Source organism: Papio anubis, chromosome 6 (assembly GCF_008728515.1).
Source record: "Papio anubis isolate 15944 chromosome 6, Panubis1.0, whole genome shotgun sequence".
NCBI lineage: Eukaryota > Metazoa > Chordata > Mammalia > Primates > Cercopithecidae > Papio > Papio anubis.
In genome coordinates, this window is record NC_044981.1 from 53,842,670 (window position 1) to 53,860,550 (window position 17,881).

Consider the following 17,881-nt stretch of genomic DNA (forward strand, 5'->3'; position numbering starts at 1 on the left):
ACTACATAGGTAAATACAGTAGACAGAATAAACATATTTATCTTCTGTTATCTGATTTAAAGAATAACTGCATAAAACAATAGCTATAAAATTGTGAAGATTCACTTTATAATGTATACAGATGTAATTCAAAAAGGAGGAGGAAACGGAGCTATTTTGCAGCAAATTTGTTTTATACTATTGAAATTACATTGGCATAATCCAAGCAGATTATTTAGATTAAGTTGCTAATTTTAATCCCCAGTGTAACCAGTAAGAAAATAATTTTCTGAAAAATGTAGAAATATAGGTAAAGCAACAAAAGAATTAAAATAGTATACAGAAAATATTTAACACAAAATAAAGCAGTAGTGAGGAAATAGAAGAACATAAGATATACAATATATATAAGTCACAAATAGTAAAATGGCAGATATAAATTATATTTTCTTAATAATTAAATTAAATATAAATGGATACAATACTTCAAAGGGCACAGATTGACATAATAGATAAAAACCAACCAATAATAAAAAAAACCCATGATCCAACTTTATGCTGTCTACAAGAGACATACCTTGTATTCAGATATACAAATAGGTTAAATGTAAAATAACAGAAGTACTAAAATAATCACAAAAAAGTAGTTAATGTGCTTATTCTAAAATTATACAAAATAAATTTTAACAAAATATTGCTATACATAGAGAAGGACATTTCATAATGATGATGGAGTCGATCCATCAAGAAGATATAAAAGTTGTAAACATAGATGCATTTAACAACTGAAACCCAAATTATACCAAGCAAAAACTAGTAGAATTAAGGAGACAAGTAGGCAGCTAGACAATTATAGTTCAAAATGTTAATACTCACTTGCAGTAATGGATAGAAAAAACAGGCAGAATAGCAACAAGGAAATAAAATATTTAAACAAAACTATGAAACCACTGGACTTAACAGATATTTAAAGAACACTCCACCAAAAACAGAAGAATGCATGTTTATCCCATGTGCACATAGAACATTTTCCAGGTTACATCATAAGATATGCTCTAAGGCAAGCCTCAATACATTTTAAAAAATTAAAATAATAAAAAATACATTTTCCTACCATGATAGAATTATAATTGTATTAATTAGAAATTAATTATAGAAATAAATTTTTGAAATTCACAACTGTATGAAAATTAAACATCATACTTTTAAATAATCAATAAGTAAAAGAGGAAATCATAAGGGAATTTAGAAAATGTTTTTAGATCAATGAAAGTGAAAACACAACATATATACATATACAAAATTCAGCAAAATAAGTGCTGAGAGGGAAACTGATAGGTATAAACATTTATATTAAAACAGAAGAAAGATTTTAAATAGAAAACCCTATCCACCAAAAGAAACAAAAAAAAAAAAAAAAAAAATCAAAACCAAAGCAAACAGTAGGAGGGAAATAATAAAGATTAGAAAGGGAATAAATGAGGCATAGAAAAACAATAGGAAAAAATCTATAAAACAGGAAGTTGGAACTCAGAAAAGATCAGAGAAAAGGAGAAACCTTTTCCTAAGTTAACCAAGAAAAAAGAGAGAAAACAAAAATCACTATCATCAGAAGTTATCTTCCCAATTTGATTTGCTTTTGCTGAATCTATCACTACTGTCATTACAGAGATAAGAAGAGAATAAGAGGACAGTATGAAAAAATGTATGCCAACAAATAGCCTAGATGAAATGGACAATTTCATAGAAAGACAGAAACTACTGTACCCTACTCAAAGAGAATTAGGAAATCTGAATAGAGATTGAATCAGTAATCAGGAAACTTCCTACAGAGAGAAGCCCAAGTGGCTTCACCATTGAATTCTACTTACCATTTAAACGAGTATTAATGCCAGTCCTTCACAACTTTTTCCAAAAAACACAAAAAGAGGAAACACTCTCATTTCCTTCCATGAGGTCAGAATTTCCCTGATACTAAAACCACAGACATTACAATAAAATAAAACTACACACTAATATAGTTATAAATATAGATGTGAAAGTATTCAACAAAATGCTATCAAATCAAATTCAACAATATATAAAAATAATTATACACAATGATCAACTGAATTAGCCCACCATTGCAAGGTGCGTTTAACACATGAAAATCAATGTAATGCATCATATTAATGAAATAAATGTCTAAAACCACATGATCATCTTAATAGATGCAGTAAAAGCACTTGAAAAAAATACAATATGCTTTCATGATAAAAAATACTCAACCATCTGGGAATGAATGGGACTTCCTCAATTTGACAAAGGTCATCTATGAAAACTTCACAGCTGACAGCATACTTAATGGTGAAAGACTGAATATTTCCCTAATAAAGTCAGAAACAAGACAAGTATGTCTGCTACAACCATTTTTATTCAATATTGAATAGAACTGATTCTTTACAGGGCAAACAGGCAAGATATAATATTAACAATAATAAAAAATAAAAGGCATGAAGATCACAAAATAAGAGGTAAATTATTTCTGCTTGTAGGTTATGTGATATTTTATATAGAAAATCCTAACAAATTATTTTGCAAAACAAATACATTAGAACAAATAAATGAGTTCAGCTAGTTTTCAGGATGAAAGATTAATATACAAAAATCAATTTCATTTTTATGCATTAGCAAAGAAAAATCTAAAATGAAATTAACAAAAATCATTTAAATAGCAACAAAATTAATCAAATACCTAGAAATAAATTTAATAAAAGAAGCTTAATAAGAGACTTTGTCCAGACTCAATTGCTTATGCCTGTAATCTCAACACTTTGGGAGACCTAGGCGGGAGGATCACCTGAGGCCAGGAGATCAAGACTAGCATGTTCAACGTGGCGAAATCACGTTCCTACTAAAAATACAAAAATGAGCCAGGCATGGTGGTGCAGAGCAAGACTATAATCCCAGCTATAAATCCCAGCTACTCGGGAAGTTGAGGCATAAGAATCACTTGAGCCTTCGAGGCGGAGGCTGCAGTGAGCCAAGATTGCACCACTGCATTTCAGCCTGGGTGGCAGAGTTAGACTCTTGTCAAAAAAAAAAAAAAAGGTCTTCAGCATAAACATGTATATTTAGGGAATGTTCAGAAATTATAGAAACATGGATTCCATGCAGCAGTTATAATTCCCTAAAAAGAGAATTATGAATTCACTGTATTGCTGAGGATTCTAACATAACCACTAAAGATCCAGGGAGAAAATTACCCTATTTTTGTATTTAAAAAGGTGCGTCTGCTAAATGATGTGGTTCTCCTCTCTATATAGGCAACAAAAATAGTGAAAAGGAAATGGCTCTGGATTATTAAAAATAAATAGTATGTTGATCAAATCAATTAAATAATATTCCTTCAATATTTTCAAGTCCTATACATGAATATCATTTACAATCATAATTATTAGCAACTTCAATGAGTAGTCCACCGTTATACAAGTTTCTCGAGTCAGCTATTTCCATTCAAGCATCAAATAGTCCATTTCTGTAACATTTTGTTCTTCATCACCATATTCAGTCTCAGAAAGGTTACCAACACAGTCCTTGAATCACATGTAGTACAGGTTAAGCATCTCTAATCCCAAAACCTAAAATTCTAGCTACTCTAAAATCCCAAACCTTTGAGAGCTAACATGATGCCAGAAGTGGAAAATTCCCCTGCTACTTCATGTGACAGGTCACATCAAAAGTCAACCAAAACTTTGTTTCATGCCCAAAATTATTAAAATTTATTTCAAGACTATTGTATTGGGTGTTTATAAAACATAAGTACGTTTTGGGTTTAGACTTAAGTCCCATCTATAGGATATCTTATTATGTATATGAAAATAATCCAAAATTCAAAAAAAATCTCAAAACACTTTTGGTCTCAAGAATTTCAGATAAGGGATTCAATCTGTACACGAAGAGTACACATACAATTACAAAATATCATTGAAAAAACTTAAAGAAGGACTACATAAATGAAAAGATATTCTGTGTTTATGGATTGGAAGATTCAGTCTTGTTAAAATAGAAATAATCTTCAAATTAATCTATGAATTCAATACAATTCCTATTAAAATCCCAGATGGCTTTGCATTTTGGACACAAATTGATGAACTGATCCTAAAATTAATGTAGAAATGCAAGGAATAGAGAATAGTCAAAATAATCTTGAAAAAGAAAAACAAATTGGAAAACTTAGTTCCTAATGTCAAATCTTAATAAAAAGCCAAAGTAACTAAGACAGTGTGGTACTTGCATACAGTTAGTCACATAAATCAATGGAATAGAATTCATGGTCCACAAATACTCTCATATTTATGATTAATTGAGTATTGATAAAGGTTTTAACACAGTTCAATGGGAAAAATCATAATCCTGACAACAAATGGTGTTAAGGCAATTGTATATCCACATGCAAAAGAATGGAGTTGAACCTCACTTCATACCATATTCAAAACTTAACTCAAAATGAATCACAGATTTATATGTAAGTGCTAATCTCTTAGAAGAAAACACAGAAGCAAATCATCATGACCTTGGCTTAACCAATAGGTTCTTAAATATGACACCAAACCACAAGCAACAAATGACAACATAGATACATTGGACATTATGAAAACAAAACTTTTGTGCTTCAAACTGCGCCATTAGAAAAGTTAAAAGTCAGCCCATATAATGGCAGAAAATATTTGCAAATCATTTTTGTGGTAAGGAATTTGTATCCAGAATATCTAAAGAACTCTTATGAATTAATAATTTAAAAAACAATTACAAGTAGGCAAAGATTTGAATAGACAATTCTGCAAGAAGATATACAGATGGTCAATAAGCACATAAGAAGGTGCTTAACACACATTACTCATTAGAGAAATATTAATCAAAATCATGAGACACCTATTCACACACAACAGGATAGATTTTTTTTAAAAGCCAATCATCATTATTGGTAAGGATGTGGAGTAATTGGAATCCTCCTACATTGCTGGTGGAAATGCAAAATGATGCAACTGCTTTGGAAAACAGTTTGATAGTTCCTCAAAATCTTAGAGAATTACCACATGACCCAGCAATTCAATATCTAGCTATATACCCAGAGAACTGAAGGCATGTTTACACAAAAACTTACACATGAATGTTCATAACAGTATAAAATTAATAGTAGCCAAAAAGGGGAAACAACCCAAATGTTATCAATGAATAAATGAATTAACTAACTGTTCTATATGCAAGCAATATAATATTATTCAGCTATTAAAAGAAATGAAGCACTGATATGTGCCACAAGACTGATGAATCTTGAAAACATACTAAGTGAAAGAAGTCAGGCACAAAAGGCCACGTATTACATAATTCTATTTGCATGAAATGTTGAGAACAGGCAAATATATATAGAGCCAAAATAATTTGTCCTTGGCAGCGACCGGCAGAATAGGACAATGAGAAGTGACTGCTAATGGATTTGGAGCCTCATTTGGAGGTGATGAATATGTTCTCGATTAGATAGTGATGATGTGATAGTTGCACAACTGTGAATATTCTAAAAATCATTTTTGAACCCCTTAAAGCAGTGAGGTTTATGGTATGTGAATTATATCTCAATAAAATGTCTTTTTCTAAAAAAAAAAAAAAGAACAAAAATTATGGATATTTTAAAATTTTAAAAACGGAAGTTTTTTTTTTTTTTTTTTTTTTTTTTTTAAAGAAAATTCTGCTGCTGAAACCACAGGGAAGCAAAAAAGGTTAAACACACAATTTGATATGTTAATGTAATGAGAGACTATAATAGGAACTATCCCCAGGTTGTTTTTTCTGTACTTTCTGACTAAAGTTTTTTTCTGTACTTCTATGGACTTTAAAATGGTCCATAGGCGTGCAAAATTGAGAGAACCTATTTCATGAAACCATATATCAAGTCCCAGAGAGCAGAGGGAAAACCTTTTTTTTTTTTTTTTTTTTTTGCAAAGAAGAAGTCATAGGCTGTGTGACAGAATAATGTTGCGAGACAACAGATCTGGAGTTGGCCAAGGGGCAGGAGGCATAGTGAGAAGATCAGGTATTGCAGTTGATAAGGGCCATCTGTACACTCTGAAAGTGGAGCTATTCATAATGAGAATGATGTTAAGAAAAGCAACAAATAAAATTATAGCCCTCATTATAAAAATTTAGCATGCAAATCTTAATTTTTATCAGAGCAGTACCAAGGTAAACAAAAAGTGTCAGGAAGTCATGGAATTTAATGTGAAAAACTCCCTCGGAGTTGGAACGCAGTCATCTTCATATGATGGGGAATGTAAGGGTGAAGAAAAATTTTCACGGTCCCTGCTGAATAGGGAAATGTAAGGAGATTATTGCTGCATATAAGACAGCCAGTGCCTACCAAATATCTGTTGTACTCCATTATGATGAAATGGGTAATGGGTTACAGAGTAGGGTAAGGAGAAAGGAGACCTGTCCTACAAGTTTCTTAGCACTTAGCAAATGGTGCAGGCATTTGCTATGCATTAAGAAAAATCATCATCCAAACTCTCAGACTCATCCAGCCACAAACTTAACTCTTTGTTCCTCCTCCTCCCAGATAAAATTCTTGTCTTATTTCCGTTTGTTATCTTTTTCTCACTCATGGCCACCTTTTGGCTATTCCAGGCCTTTTGCACTTTCATAAAAAATTAAAATCAGTACTTTCATTTCTACCAAAAAGACTGTTGTGGTATTGAATGTGATTAATTGCATTAAATCTATAGATCAATTTGGGGAGAATTGCCATATTAACAATACTAAGCCTTTTAATGCATGAACACAATTAATCTATTTATTTAGGAGTTCTTTATTATATGTCTGCAATGTTTCATCATTTTCAGTATATATATATTTTATAAAATTTTATTAAATATATACACATATATACACATATATATTTAATAAAATAAAATATATATTTTATTAAATATCTGTAAGTATATATTTAATAAAATAAAATATATACTTAAATATTTAATATATGAGTATATATGTAATAAATATATATACTTATATATATTTTATGAAATGTGTGCCTAAAACACATTCTTTTGATATTGAAACCTTTAAAATTTTATTTTCCATTTATTGCTAGTATATAGAAGTATAATTTTTTTGTTTGTTTATTGATTTAGTGTCCTGCTCCTTTTGCTAAATTATTTTATAAGTTCTAGTGGGTTTTTTGTAGATTCTTTAGGATGATCTTTGTAAGCAATAATTTCTTTTCAATAGAACCAATCTGTATGCATTTTATTTATTTATTTATTTATTTTTCTTTTCTTCTTGTATTGGCTCAAAGTCCAGTACAATGTTGAGTACAAGTGGTGACAGAAGACTTGATTTTTTGAGTGGTAAGCCAACACTGCATTGCTAGAATAAATCTGATTGAGCAAAAGTTATTATCCTATTTATATATTGCAGGCTTTGATTTGATAACATATTTTTAAAGTGCTTTCTATCTCTATTCATGAAGGATATTTAGTTGTTAGCTGTCTTTTGTTATCATATCTTTGATTGTTAAGATGAATGTGCCCTCATGAAATGTGTTGAAAAATATTATATTTTCTGTACATTTCATTAAAAGTCTGAACAAGATTGGCATTACTTATCCTTTACTGTTTGATTGAATTCATTAATGGACCTATCTGGGCCTGGAAATTTTTTTGTAGCAAGGTTTGTAAGTACAGTGTCAGTTTTGGTCACCTTTGTCTTTCAAGGGCTTTGTCCATTTCATGTAAGTTGGCAAATTCATTGTTTATTCATCATATTTTTAATGTTTGTAGCATGTGTGCTTCTTCCTCATAACTTTATCCTGGTCACAAACACTTTTTAAGTCAGAGTAGGTTTTAAGGTCCATCATGTACATGCTATTTCCAATTCATAACTGTGATAATACATTTTTCAGGGTGTATTTTTGTGTTAAATATTATTTATAAAGTTTATTTATAATCATGAAGTAAAAGTGGGGTGCATGTATTCTACTTAATCCTTCTCAGTGCCTGCTTGATTGAAATCTGTGAGATTTACAATAATGTACCAGGATTACTAATGCATAGTTCCTGGAGCTCAGTAATGTCAGTTATTCCTCTGAATTTTATACTGAGTTTCTCTGGATTCTCAGTGTCTCTAGACAGCTTATCAATGGAGAAATTTATGTGTCCTCAAAATGAGTGCAGGATTCAGCATCTTCTATCCTTATTTAGATGATTGTTAAAAAGGGCATCACTACATTTTTTTCCTGATGTCAGGGACCACAGCTGTTTCTCTTTATGAAAAACTCTTTTTTTTTTTTTTTTTTTTTTTTTTTTGAGATGAAGTTTTGCTGTTGTTACTCAGGCTGGAGTATAATTGTGTGATCTCATCAGCTTATTGCAACCTCCGCCTCCTGGGTTCAAGTGCCTCAGCCTCCCGAGTAGCTGGGATTACAGGCATGCACCACCATGCCCAGCTAACTTTGTATTTTTACTAGAGATGGGGTTTCTCCATGTTGGTCAGGCTGATCTTGAACTCCCAACCTCAGGTGATCGAGAACTGTTTCTAATGGTTGCAGAAGTCATCAGATGCAGAATGCTGATTCTCTTCTTCAGGGGAAGTTAGTGATAGAATCACTAAAGTTTAATTGATCTTTCAGAGATCATTTAGAAAACAATTCAGGATCATTTAGCAGACACATACAGGCTTTTCATGATAGAAGTCTCCTGGAACTTTCCAGCATCCATTGCTCATTCTCATCAGTTATTTTTAAAAATTGCTATTTAAAATGAGAGTCACAGAAGAGAAAGTTCCCATCTCTCCCCAACTAATGGGTTAAAAGATTGAGTTGAACCACTACTATGTAAAAAGGGTTGTCTACACGACAAGACATACAGAGTGAGAAGACAAATAATTTATCCGATATTTTCCATTTAAGGGCAGGTTTTTGTTAACATCATTTGCCTCTTCAAGAGAGAAGATGGTCAAAGGAAATGTCATATTAATTTATCTGTGTGGACATATAAGTAAAATTCTGTTCTCAAAGATTATCGAACAGACTTCGATCTTGTGGTGTAAAAAGCAATAAAATCCATTGAACATCTATTCTGAGAGGCCACAGGGACACATTGGTCAGTACTGGTTTGCAGCACAGAAACAAAAACCAAAGCTGAATAATCTTATTAGAACTAAGGTGGCCTTTTCTTGTGCTTGTTGGCACGTTTTCCTCTTTAAAAAATTATGCATGCTGAATTTTATTGTTCTGTTCACTAAACCCTATCAATCTTCACGAGCTTACAATTAAGAAAATATTATACTTGGAGGGACTCCCTGCTATTATCAAATAACTCTGAAAAGAAAAAGAAATGGAAAAGTACAAATTGTGTAATTATTGTTACAAATTCCAGCTATTTGAAATATTAATGTAAGATCACAAAAATCCTCAATGGTTTTGTGTGCATTTTAAAGGGCTGGACCACAAAATTGATTTCAAACAATTTCATAACTACAAATAGTGAACAACAAAAAATACTTGATTTTTAAAAATATCCTTTCATTCAAAAAGTTTGCTTTGTCCGAACTTGAGAAGCAGAAAACCTAAAAAGTTATAGGTAGTTAAGTCCTATCTCTCTGTCTGGCAGCAGATGGCAGTATTGATGCGTGAAAAATCCATACAGGTTGCTTGGCGTTACTTGCTGGGTTTTTCCTTTGCTTTATACTTTGGTATCTGAGCTGAACAAAAATTCCTAACAAGATAATATGGCTGTCATCCCTTTATCATCCTCCTTTCCCAGGCTTTGTTCTTTTTACAAGGAAATATCTTTTCCACTTGCAGCTTTCTTTAAACATCGACAAAATTTTGATGTTTTAACTTTTTTTCCCACCCAAACTCCTATTTGGCATTCGACTGAATTAATGCCAAGCACATACTAAGCTCAGCAAATGCTCCGGAGAAACAGGCGCTCAAACCTCCCACACCTCAGGCGTCTGGAAGCCTTTCCTGACTGTGTTTTCTAATTATTTCCCCAAAGTGGAACTTATCCTAAGTCAAATTGCAATAAGGGTCTGTCTCCTCTCCTTTCAGATTCCTGGAACATCATCTGTAGTTCAGAGAAAATGGAAGCCCCTGCAGCCTGTTTCACAGCCTCGAGGGCCAGGACAGCCGACAAAGTCCCGGATAAGCGCTGTGGCGGCTGAAATAAAGCAGATCCGAGCCAGAAGGAAAACAGCCCGGATGTTGATGGTTGTGCTTTTGGTATTTGCAATTTGCTATCTACCAATTAGCATCCTCAATGTGCTAAAGAGGTAAAACTTACCTGTTATTTGAACATGAAATAGCCTGCCATTTCTTGATTCTTAATTAACATTTTTTTTTACTAGCCAGAGAAAAACCTAAACTTTCTGCCTAGACACCTTGTCAGGCCAGATGACTCAGTTATGTTGTTACCAGCAGGTAAGGCGAACAGCCTTTAAGAGTGCTCAGACATGTGCTTTTTGTCCATGCGTATTCTCAGTTGCACGGCAGACATAAAACAGATGTTTCTCCAATCTCTTCAAGCTAGTTGCTAAACCTTAGATGCAGACAAAGTTCTAATGCGTAACAACTAATTTACAGCTTGCAGTTCTTTCTTGATGAGAACAAATGAGTTTTTCAAAACTTCGTTTTCAAAAACATAGGCAATTGTGAGAGCATTCTCTCTTAAGGATAAAAAGAGATAAGAATCTTACGTTAGTTTTCTAATTATACTTAAAAGTGCATTGGTGAGCACTTTTAAAAAAAAGCAATCAAGGCAGATATGTATGTCGAATGTCTAAACAGAAGAATTCATTTCCTGAAGTCACTGAATCAAGCTCAGGACAAATATTAATAAAAATCAGTGAGGGAAAGTGTGTTATTTGTTACACTGCAGGCACAACTATTAAGTTAAAAATATTGACCCATGACATGAACAGCAGATGCAGAAGCAGCGGTACACACTAAACTTCATGGCCAGCTAACTTTATTGGGAATTATCAAAACTGTTCCACATAGACTGGTCCCAAGGCAATGCCAATTCTGTTTAGAGCAGGCTTCGAACTTAAGCTAGAATTCCTCCTCTCACTTTTCCCTGATTCAGAATCAATATCATATTCCTCACAGCTGGGAACTCTGAAGAGCAGCAGCTTTGGCTGGAGTCAGAAGAAAGGTGGTATAACCAGCTGCAATGGGTTCTCATTCTCTTTGGCCCCTGTTTTTGATTGTTTAATGGCTTTTTCAATGGAGAAGAAATGGAGAATAAACGTTTGTTCAGTAATACTACTTACTACAGTCACAGCCTTAAAGATATATGATTTTTTTGTGGCCTGGGTCCTTCAGACATATGCCAGCTCACAAAATAGAAATTATTTTGCCCTCCATATCTTTTTGTGCTTCGCCTCTTATTATCATCATTTTTTTGCTAACAAAAATTTAATATAAATTTATTATGGCCACCTCTAGATATTGTCTTCTGCTTTTAAGAACTTTATAAACATGTTACTAGATGGGTTTTATTCTTTCTCTTTTTAATCTTCTTTCAGTCTAAATTCAATGAAAATTGGATTTACCTCTCTCTGGGTTCTGTATTTGGATTTCCTGTATCTCAGAACTTGCTCTTTCCTTTTATTTCCAAATATTTTTTTGTCAATAATATTTGTCTTATTCTTCCGACTCAAATCCCTTCCTTTCCAAGGAAAACAAATAACTGTCAAAGGAGCAAGGCCATGTTAAATTCAAAATATTTCAAGTTTTTGGGCATTCTACTCTTTTCCACAACATTAAAACTTTTGAAAACAAGAACTTGAAGATTGTTTTTCTTGTTACCACACACATTTTTTTCAAATGCTTATATATTTGTTTGTCCTTGCATATGAAATTTGTTTTTTCTTTCTCCCACAAAAACCATTCCTAGCTTCTTCTCCTTAAAACTTAACTTTTTGCCGGATTAGTCAAAACCAATTTCTTTACAACAGTTCAGATTTGTCCAAGATTTCAAAGACATTTTGAGGTAAAGGGTCATAACATAGTACAAATTTATGTTGTCCATATTGTTTCACTCTATGTAATATTTTTGTAAAACTCTAGTACTTTTTAGAGAATAACCTTATACCAGAAATGCATTGTTATCATGCCTTCTTGTTGTAAAACACACACACACACACACACACACACACACACACACACACACACAGACAAAGATGGAGACTTTAGCAGGAAATATATATAATTTTTGACCTATAATCTTATGGAGTAGCTGTAAGTTATCTGTTGTAGGTTAGCGATTAGAATTTAATAGATGGAATATTTCTAAGTATGGAGGAAATTTTTAAATCGTCTTTAAGGATAGCATAATAAAACATTTTTTAAAGTTTAAAATAATACATGAAAAATTAACACTCATTAATTTTTAAAAATTACCAAAATTCTGCCCATTGAGAACTGTTTCTTCTTTGGGTATTAAGGAGTCCCAGAAGGCAAGTTTCAGATAGTCCAGGAAGACTGCAGTTGAAGGCATATGATACTTTGATCAATACATAAATGAAAGTAGGAAAAAGTACTTGAAGACTATCATTTAGGAGTGATTTTTAAATGATACATATAATGGAATATTAATACAACATTATTCAATTGTATGTAGAAAGAAAATGAAATAAAGAAGGTATATATTCAACTTCTGTATTCTTATTTACAAGAAATACTGCAACTGCTATTTGTGAAAGGGAGAGACCCTTCTCTGACCTGATTTGGTTTTTGATTTATTGATTGTGCTCTGGAGGTTCTGTTCAGGCACTGAAGTTATTCTAAACCAATTATAGGGTCAGAAACCAATCTGTGGTCAATTCCTGCAACCGAGGAGGACAGGGGTCAGACCAACCTCTACCAATAGCCTCATTCACCTTTGAATTTCATTATTTAAAAGATACTTTTCTGTTGTTTCTTTTCCTGCAGAGTATTTGGGATGTTTACCCACACCGACGACAGAGAGACTGTGTATGCCTGGTTTACCTTTTCACACTGGCTTGTATATGCCAATAGTGCTGCGAATCCAATTATTTATAATTTTCTCAGTGGTGAGTTTTCAACTTTTCTTCCATAAGCCACAGTTCTAACCAAGGATGAGAAATCAATGAACACTCTTCAATTACATGAAGAGTTTAGTTGCTATGTGAGATTTTTCTTTATCCCTGACCTGATTTGTCTTGAGTTTCTTCTTTTTTGAGGCAACATATTTGTTACTGGACTCATCAGAGAAAAAGAACTAAGTGATTTTTTTCCATGTAAAACTTATAAGAAATGTTATAATAGAAAAGTAAACATTCTGAGAAATCAATAACACAAAATCTTACATGACATACTTTAAACTCTTGATTTACAAAAATATAAAATACTTTGTTCTGTTTTGCCTTGCTATATTATTCCTTTGCCAAAATGTGTACCCTAATTGAGACAGAATTGGAATCTATTCACTTTTAGATATTTTGCTATATTAACGTTTCTCTTGTGTGTATCATCTCTTGGATTTATCTCAATATTTCCCACTAACTACCAAAAGTAGTAATACTCCAAAATAACACATAAGTTAAATGATACACACATAGATATATGTGTAACTTATACAATTTGTATCTGTTTATGGAATCAATATAATTATAAAAATCATTTAAATCACTATTGTTTATTCATATTTTGCCTGACTGACTTTTAGAATTGTGTTTTAATTAGCTACATTTTTACATTGCCTTACTCTCCAACTCATTGGGGATTTCTTTGTTATTTCTATCTTCAACTGCATGATGATTTTATATGGAAGAACAGAAATTCATTTTGTGGCATGTTTAATAAAGCATGTGCATCTTCCAACTTGATCTTTGGCCTTCTGGTTGCATAGGTTGAAAAAAAAAGGCAACCAATTAGATTGTTGAGAAACAATTTTGTTCTATTTTTTTAAAAAATCTAGCACAATGACTAGAGCTCTGAACCTCGCAGTAAGCAGGTAAAGGCTATAAGGAAGTTGTAATGAGAAGTGTTTGAAGCAGAAGTCACAGAACCAAGTCAAAGTCCTAGTATGGAGGATAAAATTGAGTTAGAGGAGGCAACTGATAACCACTGATAACTCATTATGTGACTGCTATTGTGCTGGGCCCGTGAACATTCATCTTCTCATTTAATCACTGATAACTCAGTGGGTAGCTGAGGCTAAGAGAGAAGAAATGATTCCCAATACTGCCATTCACACTAATAAAAGTGACTGATTCATTCACATAGTTCTCCAATGTCTCCTCCATAATTTAAAGACAAGGAATACCTTCTACAGTAGTTTTCCCCCTTCAGTCTTTGTTCTTTCTTACATAGATTATGAAACTGGAAATTTTCTGGATATTTGAGTGAATTTTTCTAAGTATTTTGTGGATTTAATTGTTTCAATATCAGTTATTTAGAGTAAAATGCAGGAGTAATTTTTGTATAATTTTGGCTTTGTATGACATAAGTTTCACTGTGTTTAATTATTAAATATCTCTGAGCATTCTTCTACTGATGATCACTTCCGGTATAGTTATTTAGATAAAATATACCAATATGTGTAAATATATGAGGTTTGACTATAAAGGAATGAAATAAATTCCAAGCACCATACATGAAAGGCAGCCTCATTATTTTATGAAAATACTTCATTGTTTCAAGAGTCTACCAAGCTTCCAATAAACTCAATTTCCTTTTTCTATTTTCCCCATCTTTGCAAAATATTACACCTCATTGTTAGTTTGGCTCAAGGGAGCAACTCAGTTGTACCCTATTCACAACTTGTTGAAGCATTTATGCATAATTCCTTTTCCTTTCATTCTCTCTGTTTGCCAGGAAAATTTCGAGAGGAATTTAAAGCTGCATTTTCTTGCTGTTGCCTTGGAGTTCACCATCGCCAGGAGGATCGGCTCACCAGGGGACGAACTAGCACAGAGAGCCGGAAGTCCTTGACCACTCAGATCAGCAACTTTGATAACATATCAAAACTTTCCGAGCAAGTCGTGCTCACTAGCATAAGCACACTCCCAGCAGCCAATGGAGCAGGACCACTTCAAAACTGGTAGAATATTGGTTCATATGACAAGGATACCTGAGTAAAACTATCCTTTTTAAAATCACTGGGAACAAAAATTTTATTATCCTATTGATGTGAAGCTAAAATTACTTGTGGATCTTTTTTTTTTTTTTTTTTTTTTTTATCTATTGCTCTTTGGAAATAAAAAAAAAAGTCAGTTTAAAATGATTTATCAACTTTTGATTTAAATATGTTAGAAGTTTAACTTTCAATTGAACTTATTTCAGGCTATTTCACTTTTAGTTTCGTGTATTATAATATGTGTTAATTAAATGTTTAAACATTTCTAATTCTTTTTATAATCCCTTGTTATTTTAATCTCTCACATTCAAATGGTTCCTAAAAATTACGAGAATCTATCCAATGATTTTTTTTTTGCTACTAAAAGAAGTAGCAATTACTAATTCTGAATTAACAATAGACATGTTAGTTGACTTAATAGTTTTTTTTTCTGAAAAAAATCACAAGACTGTTGTTATAATGTGATATCTGAGAAAATATTTATATATAAAATAGCATATTGTGTTAGGTAATTCAAAACTGTCTTACAAAACTATATACTCACTCATTTACACAATTTTCTCAGGTTTGCAAATTGACCATTACTAACATTTCTTGTCTCAATATATGGCCAGTAAGACTCTATTACAGTAAAAGTTTTAACATAATTTCCATCTCTAATGAAAGACTTTAACATTTAAGAATAAGCTAAATCACATCATTATGTTATTTTAACAACAAAAACAAAAAAATGACACAGTCAGCCTTGCTAGATTAAATAAAAAATGCACCACTGTGCTAGGTGCTAGGGAATGAGGTGGGGTCAATGCAAACATGCCTACAAAAGAGCTTCAGTCTAGTGAGGGAGACATGTTGACAGAGTGCAAGGCAGCAAACAATCTGGGGGACAATTCTTGGTCATGGCAGAGCAGTGAAGCTACCAAGGACAGTGGTCTTCACCAGAAAGTTTGTAGCACAGTGGCATTTTTTTTTTTTCAATTTACTTACAATGACAGTTGATGTCAGTGGATTCCATCTGGGCCTGAAGCTGAGTACCAGGTGGTTAAAAAAACAGAGGGGCTTGCTCTTAACTCACACATAAATGAATAGATGATCGTATATTTTGTAGAAAATGTAAGGTTTAGGGGTCAAAGCACTGAATATTCAAACTTATTCCCCTGAAAAATTCTTCTGATTCAAATATTTACTTGAAAATTAAAAGTAAGTGTTTATGAAAGATGATTTTCATCTCATACTATCGTAACAGGTGTTCTGATTGTATAGAAACAAAAGATATGGGGCACAGTGTTTAAGAAAAACTTTCATGGAAAATTAATTTTTGGTTTTTTTTTTCATTTTCCATTACTCTCAGAGAAAAGTAATACAGCCTAATTATCCACAATTTGTTTTCAAATCTTGGAATTTGGGATTCTGTTACCTTGTGCCTTTTATGACTCAAAGCAAAAACTATCTTCTTATACAAGGTTTATTGAGATCATGTTGTAAAATATAAGCACTATATCAGTGAAAGCAAAGTATTTTAACTCTCTCCTTTCTCCCCTTTGTATATTTCGGAACTTCTTTTCTTATTTATGCTGCATGAAAGGAGAGTTGTAATTTTTGGATTGTGATGATAGCACTTTAAAAAGTTTGAGGATAACTTCAAATAATGTTGATAATATGCCTTAATAGTCAAGTAATAGCTCAGAGGAAGAGTAAATTCCTTAGACCCAAATATACCTATTTATAATTTAAAAGAGAGAAAAGGGAGAGAGATTGGGAGGGAAAGGGGGAGAGAAAGGAAAAAACTGACTCAGAGAGCAGCAGTTATGTGACGGATGGGAAGTCAGAATTCCTTTGCTCTAAATCAGTGATTCTCAAAATGTGGTTTCTATACCGTCAGCATCAGCATCATCTGGGAACTTACTGGACATGCTAATTTCCACCCTATCCCACACCTACTTAACCAGAAACTTTAGGAGTGATAGCCTGGAAGCTGTGTGTTAAGCCCTACAGGTGATTCTGAAGCACTTTAAGATTTGAGATCCCACTGCTTTAACTGATACCATCTGACATAAGTTTATCAGCCTGTGTGAAATAGTCTTTTACTGCACAGGTGTCTACAACAGGGGCCACCATCATCGCTACGGTCAGTGTGGCTGGATGTCTGAAAGAAGAAGCTGAGTATCAATGTTGACTCTCACTCATGTCATCTTATTAAAAAATTACAGTTTACAAAACAATCGCTATTGATAAGTGCAGTGTGAAAGATTGGTTTTAAGGCACCTGTGTGTTTTACGTCCACCTGGATGACTTGAGTTTTTAAGTAAAACTTTAAAATCCCTATCTTATTTATACTTACTAAAGTTTGTTTTGCAGAGGCAGGTAGTTTCTAAGAATGATAATTTCATGGAAAGAGATATAAAATAAAATAAAACCAGTACTTAAACTCTGGGAATGTAATAGACCATGTACATAGCACTCAACATGTGAATCCAGGAATCTTTCTAAGAGGTCTGGATTTAGTATGGTTACCTTAATAGGACAAATGGTAAAGAAACAGGTGTTCCCAAACCCTGCCAATCTTATGAAACAAAGAGTCAACTGTTTACCTCATTATTTGCTAGTAACACAAATGCAAAGACATCTTTTGAAAGGAATGTGTTGGGACTGTTTTATGCTATACCTTAAATATGTATCTCTTTTTTTTTTTGCTATATTTCAAAGATTTAATGTAAGTTGTCAATGTCATTGAGCTTTTATCAATAGGGATGATA

The 17,881-nt window shown here is 32.6% G+C and overlaps 1 protein-coding gene across 2 annotated transcripts in view; it reads left to right on the plus strand.

Annotated features, from left to right (window-relative positions):
* The window catches only part of HCRTR2 (hypocretin receptor 2), a 116,280-nt gene extending 98,896 nt beyond the window's left edge, over positions 1-17,384 (plus strand). The window contains exons 5-8 of one of the 2 annotated variants that reach the window (XM_009205398.4): positions 10,073-10,293; positions 12,956-13,077; positions 14,864-15,089; positions 17,221-17,384. In XM_009205398.4, the coding sequence (XP_009203662.1) occupies positions 10,073-10,293; positions 12,956-13,077; positions 14,864-15,089; positions 17,221-17,275 (624 nt within the window). In that variant the 3' untranslated portion in view covers positions 17,276-17,384. Of the gene's footprint in view, positions 1-10,072; positions 10,294-12,955; positions 13,078-14,863; positions 15,395-17,220 lie in introns of those variants that run through there. The other variant, XM_021937394.2, reaches the window with a different exon arrangement.
* The last annotated feature ends 497 nt before the right edge of the window (positions 17,385-17,881 follow it).